At 44.6% G+C, this 27,379-nt stretch overlaps 1 protein-coding gene across 2 annotated transcripts in view; it reads left to right on the forward strand.

Annotated features, from left to right (window-relative positions):
• The window catches only part of ARID5A (AT-rich interaction domain 5A), a 44,955-nt gene extending 19,181 nt beyond the window's left edge, over positions 1–25,774 (forward strand). The window contains exons 2-7 of one of the 2 annotated variants that reach the window (XM_029604298.1): positions 3,908–4,056; positions 12,251–12,422; positions 12,933–12,985; positions 19,455–19,552; positions 20,453–20,606; positions 24,033–25,774. In XM_029604298.1, the coding sequence (XP_029460158.1) occupies positions 3,908–4,056; positions 12,251–12,422; positions 12,933–12,985; positions 19,455–19,552; positions 20,453–20,606; positions 24,033–25,481 (2,075 nt within the window). In that variant the 3' untranslated portion in view covers positions 25,482–25,774. The remainder of the gene's footprint in view (positions 1–3,907; positions 4,057–12,250; positions 12,423–12,932; positions 12,986–19,454; positions 19,553–20,452; positions 20,607–24,032) is intronic. The other variant, XM_029604299.1, reaches the window with a different exon arrangement.
• Positions 25,775–27,379: the final 1,605 nt, after the last annotated feature.

Below are 27,379 nucleotides of genomic sequence, written 5' to 3' on the forward strand. Positions count from 1 at the left end.
GAAAAAATCTTCTAATTTAATCACCACAACTTGTGATAAATCCCCACTTTGTAGTGAGAGATGAGAGAACATAATGTTTTAACTGTAAAAAGGGAAAACAATCTATAGCCCTCAACCCAAACTGGTCATGTAACTCCTGAAATGATAGTAGTTTTCTATCCACCGTTAACACATGTTGCGACATAATAATACCCACTAAATACCAGTAAATAATTTGGATTGGGATCCCTGAGAGAAATCCAAGTTCCCCCTAAGAGGCAAAAAAATAAGAGCTGACCTTGGATAACTTCAAGATAGCCATTACTTTATACCACGCCCAATGGATAGGAGAAATTAATATATTGTTCAACTGTCTTTTAGAAATTAGGTTAGTCTTAGCATGGAGCAAATACCGTAAATGTAAGTGTCTCGTAAAGCATTTCTCACTTTCCAAACAAACATACTTTGCTTCCTCAAATACCCAATCCCTCACTATCCTAAGCAAACAAGCTAAGTTCTAGTGATCCATGTCAGGTACACCCAACCCTCCCTATTCTATTCGACTTAAGCCTATGAAATGCGATCCTTGACTTTTTTTCCCCTCCAAATAAATACCCCAACCATACGCTCCAGTTTTCAAATATCTCCTTGCTGTAACTTAATCAGTAAAGTTTGAAGTATATAAAGACATTTCGGGAACATTATCATTTTGAAAAGATTTATCTGATCTTTCAAAGACAATGATAGGTGTTGCCATAATTGGAGCCTAGCCTTTGTAAAAGTCGAACGGTAAGAAATTAATTTGCTATATGAGGTCTAAATCAGGTGTCATTTGCAATCCCAAATCACCTAAAGTGCCTGATGCCCATCTTAATGAGAAATATCCCTTCCATTGATTTTGAACTGAGTCGGGATTCTGTTAAGGGTAGTAACTGCTGCTCTTTGCTGGTTAACCCCGTTCATCAGTTCCACAGATCATAAAGGTCCTCGTTGGCTGCTGTCTAAATCCAATTCCACTTTTTCCCCTGCCGTTGAAACAGAGAGCAATGTTGTAGTTGCATCAAAGTATCAAGTTTATTGGTTAAGGGTAGTAACCGCGGCTCCAGCAAGTTACCCCCATGCACGCATTCTTTGTTTCCTTTAGGAATTGGCCATAGAAGCAGTCCTGTGTTTTTTCCCCTATGTCTGTGTAACAGTATCCCAGACCATGGAAGTCGGGGGTCCTTGGTTGTCTTCTGAATCCAATTCTTCTTTTCCCCCTGCCATTTAAGCAGGGAGCAATGTTGCAGTTGCATTAAAAGCATCAAAGCAAGACGATTGTGATGATCTTTATAACAGATCTACACAGATCATTACCAGCAGTGTTACAACTGCAACATCAGTTTGGGCTATTTGCAGGCCTTAAAATCAACCAGAATAAATCTGAAGTCATAAATGTGACGGGTACTACCCGCATGAATTGGCCGGGAATATTTCCTTTGAGATAGGTGACGGGCGAGCTTAAATATTTAGGGATCAAAATACCATTAAAAATACAAGATATCTATAAAGTTAATATTCAACCCTTACTGAACCATACCACAACCACCCTAGCTCAATGGAGCTCACTGCCCCTCTCTTTAATAGGACGAATCCAACTCTTTAAAATGATCCTTCTTCCCAAATGTTTATATATTATGCAAATGACACCCCTCTGGGTAACCAAGCGAGATCATAAAATATTATCCCGGGCCCTGCGAGGATACATTTGGCAGGGCAGACGGGCCAGATTACCACTCGAGATCATAATGAGACCACTGGCTGAGGGAGGATTAGGCCTCCCAAACCTGCAAATGTACAATTTAGCATGCTGCTTACCCTATGTAAGAGACTGGCTCCTTTCACTTTCAAACTTCATCCCATACCAAAGTCTCTTGGAGTGGTACAGCGCGCCTTCACTTAATAATCTTTTCCAAATAAACAGTCGGATACTACCAGCGCATCATAAGACACACCTACTGTTGGGTTCATGTAGGAGGGCATGGATGCAGCTATGCATACACTGTCACCATTTAAACCGCCTATCCCCATTAATCACTATTGCACATCACTTGCTATTCGCCCCAGGTTTAGACATGAGTACCTTTCCGAGATGGAAGAAACACGGATTAATCTACATTTATCAGTTGTTTGAACCAACATCTGAGAGATACCTAACCCTAACAGAATTACAGCAACAATTCCAGGTATCTAATACAGATTTATTTGCTCTGCTACAGGTACAACATTTCATAAGGAGCAAACCGCTACAATTGGTAGATTCTGCGTCTACAAAAAAGATCAGGGAAGGTCCTTCAAGTGGGGAAGACTCAATACCCCACCATATCTGCTTTGGTGAAGGCACTGCCAATGATTACAGAATCACAAGGAATATACTTGAAATGGAGGGAGTGGCCCCTCTTCACTCTTTCATTCACTGACTTTAAAACTAATTTCACTACTCTCCCTGACATTTCAGATAACGTAATTCTGAAAGAATCCCATTACAAATTTCTCTGGCAATGTACGTAACCCCAACCCGAGCCTACCAGATGAAGATCACCTCTTCCAAGCTATGTCAGAAATGTAGGCTATTCGAAGGTACCTTCTTCCATTATTTTTGGGAGTGTCCTGTAATACTGCAATTTTGGGAAAAAATTAAGCTACAGTGTGAACAGCTCAACCCAGGTTACGTGGTTTTACTTCCTAACTTATGGCTTTTTGGAACCACTAACTTGTTATATCTAACTCTCAACCTGCAGACACGTTATTTCTTAAAAAGGCTGGCATGGTGGGTCAGAGAGTTATTCTATCAAAATTGTTAGCCGAGCAAGGACCTGATTACGAACACTGGTTACAAAAAATGATTCAACTATGTTTTTTAGAATATGTAACAGCCCAGAGTGTGTCTCCAAAAAAATTTGCACTTAACCTAAAAATTTTGTCTGCCTTTTCAACTTACTTATCTCCCACAATGACCCAAAAGTTAGATGATACCTGAAGCAGGTCTGACCTTATACCAGTGTTAACGCCACTCCCACACCCCTGGTATACATTCACATTCATTTCACATTTATCTACATTTACCCACACTTACTCATATCCACTTCACTTGACCATAGCTCTGTTACAGCAGAACCATGGCATATCAAAGGTAGGTTGGACAGATATAATAGGAAAGACTAGGGGTGGGGGAGGGAATAGTAGACACAAGTTAGAGGAGCCCGGATAATATATCTGACCTTTTCCATACTACATGCGTCTCTTATTCCTGTTACACGTAAAGAATGTTCTGTTAATTGTCATAGCAAATGTTACCATGATATGGTTAAATCTTGAAGAACATTTAATATATGTATGCATATCTATGGATATCCTTTCCCATTGGGGAGTACAATTAGTACTCATGTTCTTACCCGATAAGGAGGAATTGTTTGGAGACCTGTTAAAATGTTGGTTATTTCACTTGTTAAACCATTAAAATTTTATAAAAAAAAAAAAAAAGCATCAAAGCATATTGGTTAAGGGTAGTAATCTCCATGCCTTCTACTAAGGGTAGTAACCGCTGTACCAGCAAATTACCCCTCTGCATGCTTATCTCATTTCCGACCTCTAGCCTTTAGAGATCCACAGTGTTTATCCCATGCCCCGGCATTCCAGGCCTCCATCACCCTCTCCATAAAGAAATATTTCCTGACGTTGGTTCCAAGTCGTCCCCCCTGGAGTTTCATTACGTATCCCCTAATTCTATTGTTTTCTTTCCAATGGAAAAGATTTGAATTCCATACATCATTGAAATCCTTTAGGTTTATAATGACGGAAAATGCAACCTGATGTATTCAAATTGCTGTAATAACATAGAAAGTGACATGAGATGAGCTCACAGTTCCATTTTATTTTTTGTTCTCAGCTTCACAAACCAGAGGGAGGTATTGGAAGAAGCCCTCCATGACCTATGAATCTAAGGAGGTTCTTGACAGTGAAGATCCCAACCGAGAGACTGCAGTACTAGATTCCGGCACTGAGGAGGAAGCCTGGAACAAAGACCCACAGGATCAGGTAAGACATTGAGGCAGGAGTGAGAGACATTCTTCTTCTTTCCTTTTACCTATCTGGGTGAGATTCTCTAAGATATTTTTTCCCCACAGTCACAGAGTGGGAGAGAAATCTCAGTAAGTCAAATCCTTAGAGGACAATTAATAAAGCCATTTACCCAGGTAAACTGTGTGTCTCAAAGTTGCCCTCACTAAATTCGACTAAAAGTAGATGCATGGTTCCACAGCATGCATACTTTCATCTGGATTGAGGGGATGCAATCCATGGGGTGTTGTGGGCAAGGTCAGAATATATGGAGATTGTATTTTCACAACCATGCACATTATTTTTCTTAGAAATTTTAACCACATAAAAACCAGGTACAAAAATTTGAAAATGGGTACAAGGTCTGTGGAGAATGTGCACCTAAGCAGACAGTTTGAAAATTGTCCTCTTAGAGGACAGTTTTTTAAGGCCTTTGTAGAATATTATGTTGAGCCAGCAGATATTAACCAACTTTATTATGTGCACCAGCATCCACCAAGGATGGGAGGTACACAGCCAGAAAAGATAAAAGACAGGAACATGAACCAAGAGAGTGTCTAGCAAAGAACCTCACCAGTCCAACAACTAGAATGACCCCTGTGACAAAGAAAATATAACCAGCCAATTGCAGGGGCCGCCCACAATTGTACCAAGGTCTCTGCATGCCACTGATGATCTAAGGTTGTACAATAGTCTTTGACTTAGATGAACCAAGAGTATTGTCCTCTCATGATAGGGGCTGTGGCAGAGTGAGCATGTCCGAAGCTGAAGGAGGAATTTGGGATGACAGTGTGATCAACATTAGGAACTTCCATACTCTCATGAGGCTCTCCAGTATTAAGGACATGTAGCCTCATGGACAACATGTCCATCAGAGGTCTGGATCTTGAATGACAGAGGTCCAGTGATCTTGCTGATGAAAACAAAGGCCTACTTTGGTCCAGCCCCATAAGCTCTGAGTCTTAACGGTGTTAAATTAGTGCAAGGTAGATAAGCCCAGGGAGGAAGATAGCTTCCTGCTTGAGTTGTAATTTCACAATGAAGTAAAGATTGTGATCGCCTAAACATATCCAATTACATAAATTCAAAAACGAAAATAGGAATCTCCAACCACTTACAAATCTTTTGTTTAGTATTTTATCCTTTCACAAGGGAATTAGTATCAGATTTTACTGTGCTCAGTCGTTATTTTTTTTTACCTCATTTACTATTTCCCGTTTTGTTTTGCTTATTTTTCAAAAGGTTTTTTGAAAAATGCATATGTTTCAACTATCTAGTATTTGTTCCGTGAAATCAACAGCACCCCAGTGTCGTCTTGCCTTAACTCCAACTTGCACCTTGGTGTTCTCACAGTCAATCAAGAGACGCCTTCATGCTTTTTTTTTTGTGACGTTAAAAAACTCTACCTTCCATAATACACTTCTACCAATACAATTTGTTATTGAATTTTACTTTTCAGGTGACATGATCTATGGGACTTACTTATTTTCTCGGCCGCTCCTGAGAAAATATATGCAATGAGAAATCTGATTGGTGTAAAGTCAAAGCAACGGGCTGTTTTAATATAAGCACTTCCGTTAGAGAAAGTTTGAGCGAGGAGCGCCATTTGTGTGCTGCAGAGCTGAGCCAGGAGCGGCCGAGAAAATAAGTAAGTCCCATAGTTCATGACGCTTGAAAAGTAAAATTCAATAACAAATTGTATTGGTAGAAGTGTATTATGGAAGGTATTGTGCTCTTTGTTGATAGGTTGAATCCCCTGAAGCAGGCGATATTAGCCACTGAAACAGTGCAATGTTGGGAGGGTCGGAGAGTTTTTTTAATGTCGCAAGAAAAAAGCAAAAAAAAAAAGCATGAAAACGTCTCTTGATTGAGTGTGAGAACACCGAGTGTGCAAGTTGGAGTTACAGCAAGACAGACACTGGGGTTGCTGGTGATTTCACGGAACAAATACTAAGATAAGTTGAAAACATATGCATTTTTCAAAAAACCTTTTAAAAAAATAAGCAAAAAAAAAACGGGAAATAGTAAAGGAGGTAAAAATAAGTGCATTCTACACGAAGCTGGTTGTAGCCCTTTGTGGGCAAGAGCCAAACGAATGAGCACAGTAAAATCTGATACTAATTCCCTTGTGAAGGATAAAATACTAACAAAGATTTGTAAGTGGTTGGAGATTCCTCATTTTCGTTGTTGAATTTATGTACAAGCATATATACTGAGGAAGTGTTAGCCTTTATAGAGAATTATTGGTTTTCCAATACTAAACATATCCAATAAATATGTCTCATAAATAGTTCTGCCAGGACTGACTCTGTAGTTGAACAGTGTGGACATATTGTAAGTTGAGGGATTGGACAATCCTAGTAGGCCAACCTCCTTCAATAATTCTCTTTGATGCATCTTTTGTTAACTGCACTGTCCTCTCTGCCAGGCCATTTGCCTGGATTTGGCGGGGTGTGCAATGGTGACAGCCCAAATGAGGTTTCTGTGCACAAAGTTTTTGAAGTAAATAGACATAAAAACAGACCTATTGTCTGACACGAACGTAATCCAGTAGCCCATGAGTTGAAACAGCTGTTGAAGCACTGTAATTGTTGCCAGCAGATGTTTGTGAGGATAATGAGATTTGCCTCAAGCCACCTCGAATAAGAATCTATGACAGCAAGGAAGTTCTTCCCTTGAATTGGACCTGTATAGTTAATATGAATCCTTGACCATGGTTTCTTAGTCACTTCCCAAGGGATAAATGGGAGCTTTTGGCAAATTGTGTCTAGACATCCAGCATGTGTTCACTCCTTGACAATCTTTTCTATGTCAGCTTCTGTCCCAGGCCACTAGGCATAGTTCTGGCAAGTGCCTTCATATATGTTTATTTATTTATTAATTATTTGTTCAAGGCACATTACGACATAATTAAAACAATCTCAACAATAAATCATCAATAAAATCACTCATATACATAATGCAAACAATTCATATAAACAAAAATAATTAAAGCACAAACTACCAAATGCCTCACCTTATAAATGAGCCCTTAAAACCTTTCTAAATTTTTATAATCTGTTTGTAGGAGCAAATTTGCAGGAGAATCATTCCAAAGGGCTGTGGCCATAAAAGAAAAAGCACGATTCCATGTACGCTGTAATTTTGTGCTAGATACTATGTGGTAGTATCTAGCACAAAATTACACTCAACAGCTGCTGGCCGATAGATCGCAAAGCCCACTTTGGTTAAAATAAAGAAAACAAAGCTCTCAAATACATCCAAATAATTCCATAAATCACTTGAGCACCTACAGTCAGAATGTTAAATTTGATTCTTTGCTCAATCGGCAACCAATGAGGGCTTACATAATATTGGTGTTATGTATACCCATAAAGAACTTCGAACTGCCAACCAAGCCGCTGCACTTAACAAAAGTTGCAATGAGCATTGGTTAGTCTTAATAAAGGGCACTGCCATAATCCAATGCTGAAAGAACAAAAGAATGAATTCATGTCCTAAAATTATTTTCCTCCAATAAATAACGTAGAGATGACGTAACTTCCATAACTTAAAGAAGCCCACTTTTACCACCCTCCGTAATTGGTACTGGAACGATAGTGACTCATCCAAATAAACGCGCAGATTACGGGCCAGCTTCCCAGGTACTCTCTCTACATTATCTGTTCTTATTTTGGAAGGAAAACAAAAATCATCCCTACATGAAATAGGTAAAAACTCAGTCTCAGAAATGTTCCAAACCAGGCCATTTTCCTTAGGCCAACCCTTTACTCTTTCCACAACTGTTGCAATAGATTTACTAGTTTCCTCCACTGTAATGCGCACTGAAAATACAAACTGCAAATCATCCCGCAGGTTATCTACAAGTAATCCCCCAGACCCTCCAAACACCGACACAAAGGGGTTTAAAAATATTTTGAATAAAAGCTGTGATGAGAAAGATCCCTGAGGTACCTGACCTTATAGGGATCCAATTTGACATCTTTCCCACCTAAACTTGCTGCAAACGTCCCATTACAAATTTTGTAAATCAGAGTCCAGACTTTCCTGCAATACAGAATCGTAAAGTCTTTGTAATAAATTATTACACACAACTCCAGGATGTGTGGGCATGTAACACAGCTAGCATGACTGACCTTTGGTTTCCCCAGGGGAGACACCCCTTTCAGGCTGAAATTCCTCAGGCAGTTTTACCACTTGATCATCCCTTCCGTACCCAGTTCAGGACACGAGCCAGGTCAGGGTTCTTGCAGTCAGCTAGCTATCTGGGTGGCCTGGAAGGGAGCATCAGGAAGACTTTCTAGAAACAAAACTTCGGCCAGAGGTAAAACAACAAAGTCTGGTACCCGTAGCGGTAGGTAGCTCAAGGCATCAGCCTGGGCAATTGCTTTTACCAGGTTTGAACTCCAATATATAATCCTGGGTATTTAGTAGGGATGTGAATCGTTTTTGAACGATTAAAATTATTGTCCGATAATTTTAAAATCGTTCTAAACCGTTAGAGTACACGATACAATACAAATGCCCACGATTTATCGTCAGGAGCATTTATATTGTAACGTTAAATAGGGCACGGGAATTATTTGGGGGGGTGGGAAAACCGGCACACCAACACAACCTCTAAACCCACCCCGACCTTTTAGAACAAATTCCTTACACTCCCCCACCCTCCCGAACCCCCCAAAATGTTAAATTACCTGGTGGTCCAGTGGGGGGGGGGGGGCCCCGGCACGATCTCCCGCTCTCGGGCCATCGGCGCCATTTTGGCTACCACTGATAAAAAGGCGCCGATGGCCCGAAAAAAAAAACCCACCTCCGACCCTTTTCAAATTACCCCTTTGCTTCTCCCACCCTCCCGACCCCCCCCCAAAAACCTTTTAGATGTACCTGGTGGTCTAGTGGGGGTCCAGGAGCCATCCCTTCAATCGTGCCGGTGCCGGTGCTGGAGGTTTCAAAATGGCGCCGATCGCCTTTGCCCTTACCTTGTCACAGGGAGCGACCGTCGCTCCCTGTGACAAGGTAAGGGCAAAGGCGATCTAAAAGGTTTTTGGGGGGGGTCGGGAGGGTGGGAGAAGCAAAGGGGTAATTTGAAAAGGGTCGGGGTGGGGGTTTTTTTGGGCCATCAGCACCTTTTTATCAGTTGTAGCCAAAATGGCGCCGATGGCCCGAGAGCGGGAGATCGCGCCAGGCCCCCCCCCCCCCCCCCAACTGGACCACCAGGTAATTTAACATTTTTTTTGGGAGGGGGGGGGTCGGTGGGGTTTTTTTATCTGCTCAGGCCTCACTAAAAATTTAACAATGTGAATTGGAATCGGAACGATTCCAATTCACAATCTCTAACGATCCGATTTTTCCCTCCCACCATCCGAACCTGATCATTAAGACGATCGGGCACACGATTCACATCTCTAGTATTTAGCATAATATTCAAGGCTGCATCTGTGGTGACAAGGCTTGAGGACTTGGCTTTGGAGAATATGCCCTTCAGAGATTTGTGGTCAGTACGAATTTCAAAAGCCTCTCTATACATGTTGTTGTGGAACTTCTTAATCCCAGCTACCAAATAGGCCCATTCAGTAAACTCCGCGGAGAGCCGGCACTTCGAGGCGAGCGCCCGCTCTCCCGATGCGCGCCCAGGCACCTCTCCTGGGCACGCGATTATTTATTTAAATTAGGGCCCGCGCTAATAAGGAGGTGCTTTGGACACTAGCGCGTCCCTAGCGCCTCCTTATTAGCGTAAGCGGCGGCTGTCAGCAGGTCTGACAACCGACGCTTAATTTTACCAGTGTCGGTTGTCGAACCCACAGGCAAAATTGAGTGTCCGTTTTCCAACCCGCAGGCAGATTTTTAATTTTTTTCTGCTTTTCTGTACACTTGCCCGGTGCCTTCTGAAATTAACGCCTGCCTGTATTTTGGATGACTAACTAATAGGCTCATCAACATGCATTTGCATGTGATGAGTGCTATTAGTTTCAGGGGGGTTGGCCGCACGTTTTCCAGTGTAAGGGGTAATATTAGCGCGTCCAAAACGCGCGGCCAAATGGGGGCTAAACGCTCAGCCGATCACACCATTCTGTATCGGCCTGAGGGAAAGTTCCTCTCTATCAAGCTGAGCTTAATTCTGTTCAAATGATGACTAGGCTCGAGAATAGTAAGCAATTGGTGCCACTGTACCCTCTGGCATGGCATGACTCAGCACAGCCTCAATAGCACGTGTCGAGGCATCGCAGTGAGTAAGCAGAGAGTCTGAGGGCAGTAGTTGTTTCATGTTCTGAAAAGCAGCTGCTTCTAGTGCTGGAAATGTAAACTGCAGGTAAAGTTTATGCTTCCCGTGCTTCTAATGTCAGAGGCAATGCTGGAGCACCGGAAACAGGTAAAACTTGTGCCTCACTCCCAGCAGGGATTTTCCAATATTGGGGATGATGGGGAGGGATACAGGAGAGGGGGGAGAGATGGCCTGGGTCAGTCACTGAGGGTAGGAGGTCTGGGGGCCAGCCTTAATGAACATATTTGTACTGAAACGGGAAAGGTTTGGGGAGGCCGGCTTGCAGATCACATATTTAGGAGGGGTTTGGGGGGTGGTGGGTGCATGGCCTGACAAGGAATTATTGGAAATTTTGAAGGGAACGGAGGGGATTGGGCCACAGGCCCCTTTACTGCTATATTTTTTTGTTATGTGGCGGCGCTATTTAACGGATATTTTTTAAGATGGCTCGATAACGGTACCATCAAGCTAGGGTAAGAGAACATAGTACAAAATTTCATCTTTTGGAGACTTTCCTCACTCCAAATGACGTCAAAACTTCACCAAGGTGTATTGTGCTGTTTGTACATCTCACTCTACATGTGAAACTGGCCCCTAAAACCCTAAACCACCAGTAACACATCACCTCGACCTATCAGGTGGCCTTCCTATAGAGTTATAAATACTTAACTACTATGTGGCTCTTGTAGATACTCACACTCTCTCTCAAAACACATGGTTTTTTGATGAATGATGGGGATAGTCTTTTAGCCAAATATATTCAGTGGGTCGCTTATCCCACTGAATATACAGAACAAATTATCTGGCTAGTTTTAGCCGGATAAATTTTCCACTGACCTTTTACTGAATATTGACCTCTAAAAGATTTTTTTTCTTTCGGTTTTGTTTTTTTTTTTGCATAGCTGGAATTACCGCACTACTAAGAGGTAGCCTTACAGAAAAAACTGGATCAGCTCTTAAAAATCAAGTTATCATCTACAGCTTGCAAAAGCCATATGCAAAACATTTATGGGTTGATTACCCAATCTTGGGACTTTACAGAGTAAGATAACATAGTAGAGGATGGATGAAAAAGATCAACTGTCCCATCTAGTCTGCTCAGTTTCTGCTGTCCATATTTTAGGCTGTTTTTTTAATGTTTGTTTCCCTGCATCTGTGTTGATGACTCAGATGTTGATATGGACTGAGTGGTTTTATATTTTAGGTTATATTTTTGTTTCAGGAGTTTTATTTATTCTCCTTGAAGTTTTTTCTATGTTTTCTATCAGTTGTTGAATTATTATTGTTTTGATATTATTATTTTAGTATTAATATTTTATATATTTAGGGAATTGGGTTGTTAATATTCAAATTCTATGTTATATAACTCCTTGAGCATACCTCTTAGAAAGACAAGTCACAAATTGATATAAATAAACCAATAAACTGGGCTAAGAACTGGTTGAATGATAGGCAACAGAGCATAATGGTAACTGGTGTTCACTCCGAGGAAGGAAAGGTGATTGACAGCGTGCCTCAGGGACTGGGGTTGATTCTGTTCTGTAGTCTCTGTCCTGGATTCTCTGAGGTTGAATGTGCACACAGTGACTGGGACTGTCTCTGTCCTGCACTTGTGACATGCACACCACAGTGGCTGGGACTGCTCCTGTCTTCCACTCTCTAAGGACAATGTGCATTGTGGTTGCTGGAGCTGTCTTTGTGACGGTGACGTGTGCACTGCAATCCTATGCTCGCTGAGGGTGTCCTGGCTGGAAGTATCTTCCTCTTCAGTGCTATGTACTGATTGGTGCTGTTTTGAAGCTCAAGGCATCAGTCCTTGGTGGTAGAAAATAATTCCGTGCATGGGAGAGATGCTGGACGCACAACGCTGCCTGAACTGCTAGCCTCACCACCATGCTCTCTCCCTAGGGCTCCCTGGAAGGCAGCTCTAGGCTGGACAAGCAGCCCTCAGAAGAGGAAGGGGATAAGCAATTGGACCAGGAGAGAGAAGAGGAGCAGACTTTCCTTGTCAATCTCTATAACTTTATGAAGGAGCGAAATACACCCATCGAGAGGGTCCCACATCTTGGCTTCAAGCAAAGTATGTATGCCAGCCTGTTCACAACTGTCTTCCTCCCCAGAGTTGGCTTCCCAACTTGTAACAACCTCCCATTCCCTGGGATCTCCCTTCCTCCCTCATGCCACTTATGTGAGGTGTAGCTTCCTCTCAACAGCACCTTGTTTATGTAAGCTGGGACTACAGCAGTGTGAGCTTCCCACTTAAGTTCCCTGTCTGTGATCGCCAGGAGTGCAGCAGTGTGAGCTTCCTCACAGCAGTGCCCTGTCTGCGTAAGCAGCAGAGCTCCTCACTATCCAGTCTGTACTCACCAGGACTGCAATGCCCCGTCAAAGCCAGCTAGTAGCAGGAAAAAAAAAAACGAGAAGGGAAAGTTTGAAGTAGATGTAGCTTACTCAATGGACAGGGTGATTGTTTGTTTGATGTTGCTCACAGATGTCCCTGGAAGGGACAGTTAGGAATTAAAATAACCTCACTTGCCTCTCTAGGCATGGAAGTCTGTTACCCCGACTCTGGCTCTTTCTCTGTCTTTAGTTAATCTCTGGAGGATATACCAGGCCGTGGAGAAACTTGGGGGCTATGAGCTGGTAAGAGAACAATCAGGGAGTGGGCAGCTCCACGCTGGTGTACCAGTCCTGCACAGATTGTTTCTATCTTGGCTGCTCTGCTCTGGAAGTGCCAGCCCCATGGAGATTGCTTTGCTCTTCGCAGTGACATTGTTCCTCCCTCGTGTCTGCCGGTCCTCACATCCCTGGGGCAGGTCTTGGAGCTCAGACTGAGGATCCTCTACAGGCTTTTGTTTTAGCTGTTGCTGCTTTGTGCAGAGAACTCTTGGTTTCTGAGTTCTAATCCTGGCTCTGTCAGTGACTTCTTGTGTGACCTTCTACCTGTAAAGTTCCCCCCACAGACAATGAAACAGCATAGAACTCATTTTGGGCCTCAAATACACAATTTAATTATTCCTTATTGATAATCTGCTTCACATTAACAAATGTATTAATTATCTTTCCATCTTCAAGTGCATAAAACAAGAGAAGGAGCTGGAAATGATCATATCTGATGATCCTAAGGTGGCCAGACAGGTTAATAAGGCAGCAGCAAAAGCCAGGAGGCGGCTTTGGGTGCGTAGGGAGAGGAATAGCCAGCAGGGAAAAAAGAGGTGATATTGACTCTCAATAAATTTCTGGTGAGACTTCATTTAGAGCTTGATGTACTGAAGCATTGTTCTCATTTTATGTCTCTGGGGAAAAATGCTTAGTACATAAGTACCTTAGAACACCATGTACAATTCTGGAGATCACATCTACCAAAGGATATAAACCAGACAGAATCAGTCCAAAGGGCACCTTGTTATATAGTCAACACCATAAAACATATGGGGTCAGGGCCGGTGCATCCCAATAGGCAAACTAGGCGCCAGCCATTAGGGAGGGGCAAACAGCCATATGGGGCCGCGAGCAGAGCCCATGCCACTCACAGCCGAGAGGAGCAGAGTCTGGGTGGGCCACAAACAGCGCCTCCGTGTGTGTGTGTGAGTAAGAGGGACTGTGTGTGTATGAGAGAGCAATGGTGTTAGTGAGGGAGAGGGATGGAGCCTGTGGAAGGGTGCGTGTGTGAATGAGATAAGAGAGGGGGGCCTGTCTGAGTGAATGAGGTCGGGGCCGGAGCTGGGGCCTGGCCTAGGACAGAGGGGGAGGGGATGCAAGGCAGAAGGTTCACCTAGGGTGCCTAATACCCCCGCACCAGCGCTGTATGGGGAGAGCTGTAAGGCTCTAAAGCCCGAACACCCTCAAGGAAATTAGAGAGCGCAGGTGTGACAGACACATTCACATACCTCCAGGTTTCCATACACCACAGAAAGAAGGCTCTGGAATGAGGAGTCATGTGGAAGACTCAGGAGTAATCTAAGGAAATATTTCTTTACAAAGAGGGTATGAATGCACGGAGCGGCCTCCCATTGGAGGTGGTGGAGACGAAAACAGTATCAGAGCCCAAGAACACATGGGACAAGCACAGAGGATCTCATAGGAAGGGGAAAGGATAGTAAATTTGAGAAGGGCAGACTAGATGGGCCCTTATGATCTTTAACTGCTGTCATATTCTATGCTTCTATGTTAAATGATTGAATGCTAGCACCTATTTGTCCATTAAGCATTTTCCCCATAGATACAGAATATGACCTTAAAGTTAATACTCTGAGTCAAAGTCTTGTATTTTTTGACACAATAAAATGCTTAATTGAAATGTAATATATATCTGTCATACTGTATAAGATTGTTAAGATGCAAGGGTTTACAACTCCACGCTCAGTCCATCTCATCGCATGGTCTTCATTGCCAAACTTGACACTCATATGGTAAGAGACACCAGTAGTAGCACCTATTAAGTTACAACACAAACCAGAGAGTACAGAAAGGAAGACTCTCTAGGCACACATCCAGCAACAGGTCAAAGGTTCACTGTTGGAGATCACTCATTGTTGCTGGCGGGAGCTGTATGCAAGCAGATGACCTTTGAACTGCTGCCGGATGTGAGCCTAAAGAGCCTAAATACTGCTCACTCTGGTTTGTGTTGTAACTTAATAAGTGCTTCCGCCAGTGGCTCTTACCATATAAGACTATCATCACAAACAAATTTGGCATTGAATTTTCAATAGGGCGCCCCACCCCTTGCATGGGTTTCCTGATTGATGCAGCCTAGTAGGTGAACCTACTAGGCCCTACTAGGCTGGTGAACAAGCCCTGGGCTGAGACAAGACTGGAGCTTCACTTATTCCAGCCCCATTCCCCATGGGTTCCAGGCCCCAACTGGACTTAGGCGAGGGAAACCACAGGGCGTATAGGATATGATAGTCCAAGGCTGGGCCAAGGTCAGGACAAACAACTTAAGAGAGTTACCAGTAACAAAGAAGAGGTCAAGGTGGGTAGCCAGCAAGACATAAGCGAAGTCCATAGCTAAGGTCAGTGACAGGCAGCAGAATAATCCGGGTCCATAGCAGAGGTCTGTACTGAAGATAGGCTGGAGGAACTGGAAGGCTGGTCGAGGCAAGAACAGGAACCAAGGCAGGATCAGGAAGACAGGAGCAACACATTCTGCAACCAAGCAGGAAGACCTATTGCTGAGACCTTTATACCCAGCCACGTGATGTCATCACAACGCATCAGTCAGGCTGTTTCCCACCGCAGGGACTAGAAAGGGTGCTGCACCAAGCATGCACATGCACCTAGGGAAGCCCAAGGGACAGGGGATGAGTGCTGCCAGGGATGCCCAGGAATGTCAGTGGTGAAAGAAGTCAGCCTGTGTCCTGGAGTGAGTGCTGCCGATTGTGGGACAACAATCTGAGGCAATGGAGGATAAAGTGACTTGCCCAAGGAGCAGCAGTGGGATTTGAACCTTGGCTTCCATGGTTCTTAGACCACAGCTCTAACCACATGGCTATAACCATCAATCATCTTCTTCTTTTTTTTTTGTAATTAAACATTTTATTTGGACAACAGTAAATATACAAGCCAGAAATGTGTCATACAGCTTCAGCCCACACAGGACTGTCCAGTCACCCAAACATTTCCATGTATAAACCCTTCCCCTCCCGTCCCCTTCCCCCTAGCCCAGAACCTGCATTGAACATTATCCCCAACATTAGTCCACCACAGTAAGCTACAAGAATAAGCAAAAATAAGCAAAATTAAGCAAACAGGCTATTAGGAGAGATTGCAAAGATCCTAAGAGCCAACACTGTACATTACAAGAAGCAATAGAGTGCACTCATAAACCACCAGCAACAATGATATGAATGATACTTAGTTTGGAGGAGTCACCCCGTCTAGCACTGAGTTACCGTGCGAAGGCCCTCCCCTTCCCTCATGTTTCAACAGCCATTGTTCAAAGGGGTCCCAAATCTGTGCATACTTGACCATCCGATCCCTCCGGAAGGCAGATATTTTTTCCATCGTTTTGATTCCTTTGAGTCTGGTGATAACCAGCTGCAAAGGCGGTGACTCCTGCTTTTTCCACCACTGGGCAATCACCGATCTGGTAGCTATCGCCAAATAGCGCAATAATCTAGTATTGGGCAAGCCCTGCTCCTCTTGCCATAGACCCAGAAGCCACAACTCCGGGCATAATCTTGGTTCCCTACCCACTAGATCTGTCGCGAGTCCCTGCACCTTTGTCCAAAATGTACGTAGGACAGGGCAGGACCACCACATATGAGCAAAGGTCCCCTCCGCATCCACACATCGCCAACACCTATCTGAGAGTGCCGGGTACCACTTTGCTAAAGTCCCGGGACAGAGATGCCACCGATACAGCATTTTATATTCGTTTTCAATCATATTTGTGGACATAGCATATCGCCCCAGACTCAGAAAGCAAGTGTTCCAGCGTTCCTTGTCCCAAGTCCCCCCCTAAGTCACGCGTCCAGGCCTGAAGGTGTGAGGCCTGGTACACTTCAGTATCTTCCAAGAGTTTGTATAGTTTGGACATCAATTTAGGTGATCGTTTCAATGAGACACAGACATTTTCCATCAATGAGACTCCTTTCTGGAGGTCCCTAGGGACTTCCACCTTTTGTAAAAAATGATGGATTTGGGCATAAGCTAAGAAATCCCCGTCAGGCAAATGAAACTCCCTCTGTAACTGAGAAAAGGACTTCGCCTTTCCCGCTTCCCAAACCTGTTGGACCCGTTGGAGCCCCTTGTCCGCCCAGGTACAAAACGTCCGTGAACCCCGCCCCATCGGGAAATCTGACAGACCCCAGAAACGGGCTGGAAAGAAATATCCCTTCTTCCCAGTTAGACTTTCCCGCCATTTATACCGCAACAATCATCTTCTTCTACCATCGTACACTGTGATCTTTAGGTTCTATTAATGTCTATAATAACTAGCATTCATGATATTATTCAACATGATATGTTCCAATAGTTACCTATGTTAAGAACTCTACACCAGTTGTACTATCTTTCTATGCTGCTTTCCCGCATTTCTCTTTGCCCACCTGTTTTATTCCCTTGTTAACTGTATTTTCTATTCATTTTGTTATATTGTAAACTGATGTGATGTTCACACTAACACCGGTATAAAAAAGGTTTTAAATACATAAATAAATACCTCCAGGCTTCACGGTAAAAAAACAAGGGTAATCAACATCACATCATTTACATATCAGTATCCACAAATACAAAAAATGGTGTATTTTTTGAAAACTAATATACATTTAGAAATCTCAGCATAAATCCATACAGCAATGCATAACACACAACTTTTTTAAGCTATGCATTGCTGTATGGATTTATAGTGGGATTTGTAAATGTATATTAAAGTTTTCAAAGAATACACCATTGTTTGTATTTGTGGATACCTCCAGGCTTTGCCAGACTGAATTTGTGTCAATGATATAGCTAAATGGTTAGAAGAGAGACACAGTTTAAATCTGATAAAACAGAGGCCTTGTGCGTGAGTTGAAGAGCTAGGCCATTGTTTACAAACCTAGAGGTGTTAGGTATGGCGATCTAGTCTAAAGAAAATGCGACAAGCTTATGGGTAAAATTGGATAATAAGTTCACAACGAAATCCCAAGTTTCTGTAGTAGTGCAGTCATTATTCTGTGTTCTGACTAATTAGACAAGCATGGCATTACTTACCCTGTAAGGATCTGGAAACTGTAATTCATTCATGTATCAATAACAGAGTAGACTATTGCAATTCACTATACTAAGGATTGGCAGGAATTAGTCTAAAGCTTTGATGGGGGGGGGGGGGTGTGAAGAGGAATTGGATTCAGATGACAGCCAACGCTGCGCCCTAACTTTTACGGTCCAGGGCACCGATACGCAGACATATGGGAAAAAGCGCAGGACGGCTTCTACGGCCAAGTCAAAAAGCAAAGCGCATTCAAGCAGAATTGTCTGAATTATCAAGAAGGCTGCTCACCCTTTAGTAATTTTGTTATGGGCTAGACAGTTACTTGGTTTTGATTGTAAATATTACTACCCTTAACATAAGGCATGGGGGTAACCAGCATGGAGCAGCAATTACTACCCTAAGAAACCTGCTGGGCAGACTGGATGAATCATTTGGTCTTTTTCTGCCTTCGTTACTATATGTTAAAGCGCCTCCAGCTAGTCCAAAATATGGCAACATGAATGCTGATTGGAGCTAGGAAATTGCATCACTCCAATTGTACGGGAACTTCACTGGCTGCCAATCGAGGCCAGGATCTGTTTTAAAGTATTAACATTGATTTTTAAATGGGTTCATCATGGTTTGCCAAACTATTTGGAAAATATACTTGCCAAATGTTGTATGTTCCCATGCAGGATCTGAGCTGATCCCGGTTGCTTTTAGAACTATCATCTTTAGTGTTAAACTGATGATAGCACAATAGACTGCCTTCAGTTATCATGGGCCATCAGTGCGGAATAAATTGCCAATAGAAATGAGAGAAGGGAATTTCTTGAATTTCAGAAAAACAGCTTAAGACTTGGTTACTCAACCAACAGTTGGGTTAGGAATAAGCGCAGGAGTTACAGGCAATGAAGGATAAGGATTTTAAGGAAAGGGGAGGGTGTAGGAAGTGGGGATGTTGATTGGGACTTGACTGTAATGTATTTTTAAATATGCTTTGGCGTTTGTACTGAGTATAAAATGAATGTTAACCTCATCCTTCGGGTAGCCATTGCTTTGATGATTACCTGAAGGGTGAGTAATTAAGTTCAGATAAAGATAAAGACCTGTCCTAAAGTTACCCAGATAGACTATAAACAGGCTTTATCTGAGGGTATCCACTGGAGCAATTATCTAGCTATATTCTGCTGAATATTTGGGTAAAGTTATCAGGGTAACTTTCCTGCCCCCCCCCCCCCTGGCCTCCTAATATCGACCTCCTGGTGTACAGAAAAAAAGCAATTTTGTCTACAAAAGCTGTTCCCTGTTGAAAAGGAAACCATATTTAGTATTTTTTATAAGTAAGAAGAATCTGCCCAATTCAGGATTCCATGACCTGCTTTCCTTGGGCATCAGAGCAATGACTACTCTCTGATTTTCTTCTCCCTGCAGGTCACCGGGAGACGCCTTTGGAAAAATGTTTATGATGAGCTGGGAGGAAGTCCAGGAAGCACCAGTGCAGCTACCTGCACCCGACGCCACTACGAGAGGTAGTGTTCTAAACGATCCGCCCATCCCAGATAGCGCACTGTGTGATCTGTCTGTCTGTCATAGGTACTAGCATCCGGTGCAGTTCATTCATCCTAAGCAGCATCCTGTACGATCCAGCTGTTAAAGGCTGCATCTGGTGCGATTCATCCAGACCATGCAGCATTTCTGTGCAAGCCAGCCAGCCCAGGTAGCATCCTGATTGAGCCATCCCCTCTCATAGTTGCTGTCCTATGCTAGCCATCCTGGCACAGGCCCATCCTGCTTTATCCCTCCTCCATCAGACGTTTGTCCCACTTTATCCATCCCAATCACGGGCGCCATTTCGCTCTATCCATCCACCATCAAAGCACAAACCCACTCTATGTGTCCCCACTGAAGGCACCATCTTGTCCATCTGTCCCTCATCATGGGCCACGTTCATCTCTAGCCATGCCCCATCACAGTTGCTGTCCCACGCCATCTTGGGTGCCATCCTCGTTAGCTGTCCCCTATCTGGAACCACTGTGTCTGTCTGTACCCTGTCACAACCACTGTCCTGCTGCATTTGTTCCCCATCACAAGCACAGTCCCATGCTATTCCTGCTTCCATCTACCACAAGAACGCTCAGGTACATTCAGATTTTCTGTCACTAAGAAGAACATTGAACAGATCATAGAAAAGTCTTGCAGGACACTCTGTATCCCAAATCTCAATATTTCTTTATAAGTCTTTCCCACAAAATGTATAGTATACTGCTTCAGAAGCCGTTCATACAATGTGTTTCAGAGACCTTTGCAAAGCATTTCAGCAAACTGTAATCTAGAGTCTTTCTGAGAATACGAGGCCAAGGCAGTTGTTCCTTTCCCCTCTTCGCTCAGGCTGTGCTGAGTTAATTAACGGGTGAATTGACCTCTTGCAGGCTGGTCCTTCCCTACGTCTGGAACACAAAGGGTGAACACGGGAAGCCCCCGCCGCCTGCCAAGCCTCGCAAACGGTACAGACTTGACGAGGAAAAGGGAGAGAAGACGAGAGACAAGAACGGGAAAAGGAGAAAGGAGAGGAACTGCGAGCAGGTGAGGTGGGGGGGGGCAGGCACAGCACAGGGTTCAGAGGCCACCAGCAGACATGTCCAGGGGCCCTGGTAGACACATAAGAGGCCGGACCTGGCCATGAGTCCCACGCCATGTGACGGAGAGGGCTACAGGTTTGGTAACTCACGAGGGGGTACAGGCAGTCCCAGTTTCCCAATGCGCCTTATTATTTATTTATTATTTATTTATTTACTTTTATATACCGGTGTTCGATTTTACATATCACATCGGTTTACATTTAAACAAAATTTGCAGGAACTTATGCGTTACCTTTGTCAAATACATTAAACATTTAAATATGGGGATTGTTAACAAGGGATATAAAAGAACATGGGGAATGGCTAACACTACGGGATGCACGAAGGGGTGCACAAAGGGGAGTGCCCCTTTGTCGAGCCCCTTCGGCGCACGACGCCTGGTGTTCTGGCGCTTTAACGTCCGTCACAGTCCTCAGTGACATCAGAGGGGGGCGGGTCTCCCAATCAAGGATCACACACTGCCCCTCCCCTCTCAGTTCCAGATGGATTCTTTCACCTTTTTTTCTTTCTTTCTGTCTTTCTCATCACTGTTAGTTATTTCAGGGAGCCCGGTGGTGATGGTGTGTGGCATCCCTGTGTGCAGGCACCCGGTGACCTGGCACCGTTTAACGTCCGTCACAGTCCTCAGTGACATCAGAGGGGGCGGGTCTCCCAATCAAGGATCACACACTGCTCCTCCCCTCTCAGTTACAGATGGATTCTTTCACCTTTTTTTCTTTCTTTCTGTCTTTCTCATCACAGTTAGTTCAGGGAGCCCGCTGGTGATGGTGTGTGGCATCCCTGTGTGCAGGCACCCAGTGACATATTACAGCTGGGTTTCGCAAAAGCAAGAGTGCCTATTGCTGAGGATGTGATTGTGTCTATCTGTCCATACAAGTGAGTGGTGTGTGTGTGTGTGTGTGTGTGTGTGTGTGTGTGCAGAAGGGGGCCACAGACATCGCACCAGGGAAAGAAGGACCCTGGATGGGAAGGAGAGGAGCAGGCGTCCGTGCCATGGCGTCTGCCGCTGGGAGGCGAAGCGGGAGTCCGTGACACCGATCTCCTCATTAACTCCTGTTTGTCATGAACGTTTGTCTTGACTAGATTGTAAGCTCTGCGGAAAAGGGACTGTTTCCTAAGTGATAAAAAGTAGTAATAGTAGTGTCTTTGGAGGAGGAACAAGAAATGTTGGCACCACTGCTACTGCAAATTTCTGCCAACACTGCTAAGCTTTTGACAGGCGGAAGAGGTGAGCGATATGAAACATGAATCTGCACGATGCCTGTGGCATGCACTTTTCCACTTGTTTTTAATGCTGTTTGAGTTTTTTCAGATTTGAAACTGAGAAATGAGGGTACTACCCTGCAATGAGGGAATGAGATACCGATGTCCACAAAGCAGGTGGTGATTATATCAGATGCAGGTGGTCAGAAGGATGCTGAGGAGAGCCGAAACCAGTAGAAATAAAAAATGATTATACCATTGCAGAGGTCTTTGGTAAAACGTCGCCTGGAGTATTAACAGATATAGACAAATAGTCCAGAGAAGGTCTAATGAATGGTGTGGGATCTGCATCAAAAATCCTATTAGTCTTAAGAATCTAAATCTATCCTAGAGGACAGAAGAGACATTCAAATACCTGAAAGATATTAATGCACAAGAAGTAAACCATGTCATGGTCCGGCAGGCTGTGTCTGGGATTATCTCCTAACAGGAACAGAGCCAGACTGTGGGGCGAGGCCGGACTGGATCTTTTGCCTGGACCAGCTACCTCCCCCTCACATTGAGCCTTCAGGTTCTGGTGGCCGGCAGGACTTAGCTGGAACAGGAGAGTGGACCTGGAGCTGGAAACACAGCAGTACTAGAAGCACAGCCTGACTGGAGACATGGCTGACACTGAAGATAGGCGGGGCTGGAGAGAAGGGCTGAAGCAGGAGACACAGTGGGTCTTGGAGGCAGGCAGGGCTGGAGACAAGGGCTTGAGGTGGATGCAAGGCCTGGAGCAGGAGACACAGATGATACTGATGGCAAGCAGGAGCAGGATACAGGCAGGGCTGGAGACAAGGACTTGAACAGGAGGCAAGGCTTAGGACTACAGCAAGGGCTGGTACTGAAAGCAATGCAACCAAGGGCAAGGCCTGGACTGGACAGGACAGGACAAGACTAAGCTAGGACAGGACAAGGACAGGACTAGAACAAGCAAACAATAAACAAGAAGGCCCAAACAGGCCACAAGGTTGGGCTAGGTGAACTTAGAAGGCCTGAAGGCCACAAGGCAGGACAAGAAGGCCAAGGAGGCTACTGAGCAAGACAGGAAGGCCAAGAAAGCCAAAAGCAAGGCAGGAAGGTCTGGAAGACCACAGAACAAACCAAGAAGGCCTGGAAAGCCACAAAGAATAGCAAATCAAGTAGGGCTAATACAAAGAATTAGAATGACTCAAGTGAAGATCACTGATGATCTCTGCTGGTGGGAGGGCTGCATAGTAGGCAGGATTGAGACAAACTATTTTCAATGGAAAGGAAGTTCCAGAACAAGGGGTCATAAGTATGAGGCTCCAGGAATACTGACTTAGGAACATCAGAAAATATTTTTCATGTTAAGGATGGTGGATGTATGGAATCTCCTTCTGGAGAGGGTGGTAGCTACTAAAACAGTAATGAACTTCGAGAAGGCATAAGATAATCACAGAGGATCCTTATTTGCAAAAAGTAAAGAGGCAGAGCAAGACTTAGTGGCATGAATTTATAGTCCTCTACCCAAATGATTCAGGAGTGTTTGAGCTACCAGAATGAATGGTAACATGAATAATATGAAATGTTAGAAGTCTGATACCTATTTAGATTATTACAAAGCTTGTGGTTAGACATGGAAAGGGTGGCTGCTGGGCATGAACTGTACAGGGAATCTTAGATGCTCATCTACCCTAAAAGATGGAGTACAAAGGAAGAAGACAACAAAAAAATGTCTTAGATAAGGAGTAATATCCTACAGGCACGCTCTGTGACTGGCAACTGGGGTTTATCCTTGGCAGTGTGAACAGGAATAACTGGGCAGATTGGATAGGACAATTGATATTTTTCTGCCTTCATTTACCTTGTAACTATATTAACTCAACAGTGAAATAAGAATTACATGTCCCTGTATGCAGTGAATTAAAACCAGATCTGGCACAGCCTGTCCACCTTGACAATGGAGATATATGGCACTCTGTCTATAGGGCATTATTTTATGCTGGTTTCCTGGCTGGTTGTACATCATGAGAATTGTGCATCTCTCTCTTGCTATTATCTAGAAATTGATCTTTCTTTTTCACCAGTTCATTATCCTTTTGCATATTTTATCTCCAGTTCTCATGTGCCTTTTATCTATTTTCTTGTTTTGCTTATACAGATTCCAGTAGAGAAAGAAAAGCATGAATCCATTGTGGCGGCCAAAGAGGAGAACCAGAAGAGTAACCAACAGACAGGCTTCAGAGACAGGAACAGGCCTCATTCCCAGTCTGACTCTCAGGACCCCGGTGAGGCCCACTGCTGCTCTGCTCCACCCCAGCGACTTGTCTCCAGCCTCTTCTCCCATGGCATCATGTCTCCGCTCGCCAAAAAGAAACTGCTGGCACAGGCGAGCAAAGCTAGGGTCTTGTGCCATTGCAAGAAGCACAGCAGCCTGTGTCCAGGAGAACAGAGTGCCCCAGTCAAGGAGGAGCTCCCTGACTCCAGCAGACCTTCCACCAATCTGCAGGCTAAAAGCCCCAGTGCTGAGGAGCACCTGAAAAATGTCGCTCCTGCGTCCCTTACCTCCAGCGTGGGGGGGGGAGGGTGCACTGGGAAAGATCCACAGAACTCTAGTGACAAGCTTTGTGGGAGCCACTCCCCCACCTCCTCTGCCTTCACCGGATCTTTCCATGCATACAGAAGTGATTTTTATAGGCCCTTTGGCTGCAACCCCTTGCGAGATCTTGGGTGGTGTGTTCCTGCTTCCAGAGGCTTTACAGAGCTCTCGGTCTTTCCAACATCCAGAAAGGATTTACATCATGATCCTCTAATGAAGCAGCCCAAGAAGAGAGAACCTCAGGAGCAGCCTGCTGTAAGCTGCAGCCAGGCCAGTAGGCCTCTGGGTTCCTGGAGTCTGTCCCCTGCCTGCCCCTCCGGGGGCAAACCAGATTCTCCCTTTCTTAATGTCAAAGCTTGCTGGGTTCCACCCATGACCCATCTCACAAGGGTTCATCCCAAGCCCAGCCCCCAGCCCTCATCACCATCAGCCAGAAAGGCAAACACGGTGCAACCTGTATTCCAGACATATGCTTTCAGCCCTGCGTCAGCTCGGAAGCGGTGCCTGGAGGAGATCGAAGCCACTTGCAGGAAAAATGTGAGGGCAGCATCTCCTTGCCTGAAGGAGATGGAGCTGAAAGACAAGTCTGACTCTGGAGTCTCCAAACTCACCCAGCCACTAGTGAACAAGCCCAAACCATTGGTACCAGGCGCCACATTCCCTGTCATGTTAACCCCATCTACACTCCCTCAGGACATATACAAGGAGCGCACAATGCTCAACTATCCAACATACTTCAGTCACATCGCCACCACCTTGAAGAGCCCATCTCCGCAGCTTCCATCCCTGCCCTTCAGTCCCTTTACCTTCCCTCCCTTCTCCGGGCACCTTTTGCCTGCTGCTGCCCAATCCCCCAACCACACCCGACCCCTTGCAACTACTTTAATGCCATATCCCATTGCACACAATAGCTCGCTACGCCAAAGAATGTATCCTGTGCCCACATGGCAGGTGCAGCCAGCATGCACACCTCTGCACAAACCTGTCCCTCAGCTGAACACGAACCTGTAATGTGGACATGAGGCACGTGGTATGCGCTTTGAGATGTGCTGAGAAAGCATTGCAGCTATAGAGCAGAATGCATAACGATGCAGGATGCCACATTGTGGATTCTGCATTTTCATGAACCTTCTAGTGATGCTCTGTACAGCATGACAGCAAGATGCTAGATGGTGCTGTATATGGGGGATGTTCTGTATAGGGTGATGGGGTTGGGGGGAGAGGGTACCAGCAGGCCCTATCACAGTTGGTGCTAAGATATCTGTATATTCTTCTTGTGCTATGATGGAAAACAAAGAAAAAATGCATTGAATTCAAGAAAGAGTTTCAGTTTGTGTTACTAACAGATGGTGGCGCTATAATCAGGAGTATGAGAGGCCTGTGCATTTGCCAGCTAAGAGCAGTGGTGAATTAAGACTAATAATATGGTGCCGATGATGTACAAAATAATCCACAGGGTTAGAACGGGTTAGTCCCAGAAAGTTTTCAGTCTTGCGTGTGAGAATGAATATATTAAGTGACCTGCTCAAGGAGGATTGGTGAATCAAACCAAGATCTCCAGGTTTAGAACTTTGTGTAATTATATACTACACTCCCATTTGAGATCAGGCCAGGCCTCTTGCCATACCACAGCCTAACCCCAGCTCCTTCTGAGATCAAACCAGGCCTCCTGCATCCACAATTGGGAATGTTCTGGATTTGACCCAGAGACTCAAGGATTTCAATTAAATCTCTAGGGCTCTGAAGGCACCTGGAAAATCTTTGTGTGCCAGTCCCCACGTCGCCTGATAATTTATCCCTGATACTTTCCTTATGATATATGGTATACAGCCCCCTTATCTCTGCTCCAATCTATGGCTGCACTTAGGCAGATAGGCCGCCAGCCTCTTCCCTCTGAATTTGCACGTTGCCAGAGGAAGAGGTATCCCCCTTCAAAATTGCAAGTTGTAGCTGGTTCAGAGGAGTGCTCCCTCTTGACACATTGGCCAACTGCCCTTCGTATAATGACATAGCAACCCTTCCTTAGCGTTTAGGTAGGTCAATCCCAACGTGTGGTCATGCACCTCTGCCAGCAGATGGAGACAGAGCAAAAGCTGATGTCACGGCTATATAGTCTCGCCCCAACATCAGTCCACCAGTATTCTCCATCTCCAGCAGAGAAAAAGAAGAAAAGAAAAAAAAAGTTGGAAAGGAAATGTCTATGTAGCACTCTTTGCCTTCATCGGGCTGTGTGCTTATAGCATGGCACTCGTGGCAAAGAAACCTAAGCACCTATCTGTCTGTGCTGCCTGCCATATCAGAACCATTCAGCCAGATATTTCTTTAAGCCTGTGTCAGTACTGCCTGAATGCTCAGGAAGATTTGCCTTCTTCCAATTTTGCTGCTGATGGTCCATCTTCTCAATCTGAGGAGAATGGGGTCGAGGGAGACACTGCAGGGGTGACTCTTCCCCTGATTGGTCCGTGGGTCGAATCCTCAGGGGACACTGGCTCGCAGGACATCAGATTCGGGCCTACAGGACCTGTAAAGGACCCGGCTTCCTTTTCCTAGGTGGAATTCTTCCAGGGATTGCAGATATTTCTACAGAGCCAGTTTGCTGAAGTGGCAGTTCCTACTAAGGTAGGTCCAGGTGCTCCAAGTGCTCCTCTGCCTGTCTCCATGGTCAAGCACCGTAGCACAGTGTGGTCTGACACAGCCTGAATGCAGTTGGATCAGGATAACAATGATGATGGTGGGGGCTCTCCTGGTGAGGCTGGGGATATTCCCCCAGATCTGGACCCATATAGAACTCTTCTACATTTCTTTCAAAGGGATAAGTTATAGGTCTGATATCTTAGACCCTGAAGACCCTCAGAGTGGCCAGGCCTGACTCCTTAGGGACACAGAAGAAGGATCCTATTTTGGTCACC

The sequence above is a fragment of the Rhinatrema bivittatum genome, chromosome 5, assembly GCF_901001135.1.
Source record: "Rhinatrema bivittatum chromosome 5, aRhiBiv1.1, whole genome shotgun sequence".
NCBI classification, from domain to species: Eukaryota; Metazoa; Chordata; class Amphibia; order Gymnophiona; family Rhinatrematidae; genus Rhinatrema; species Rhinatrema bivittatum.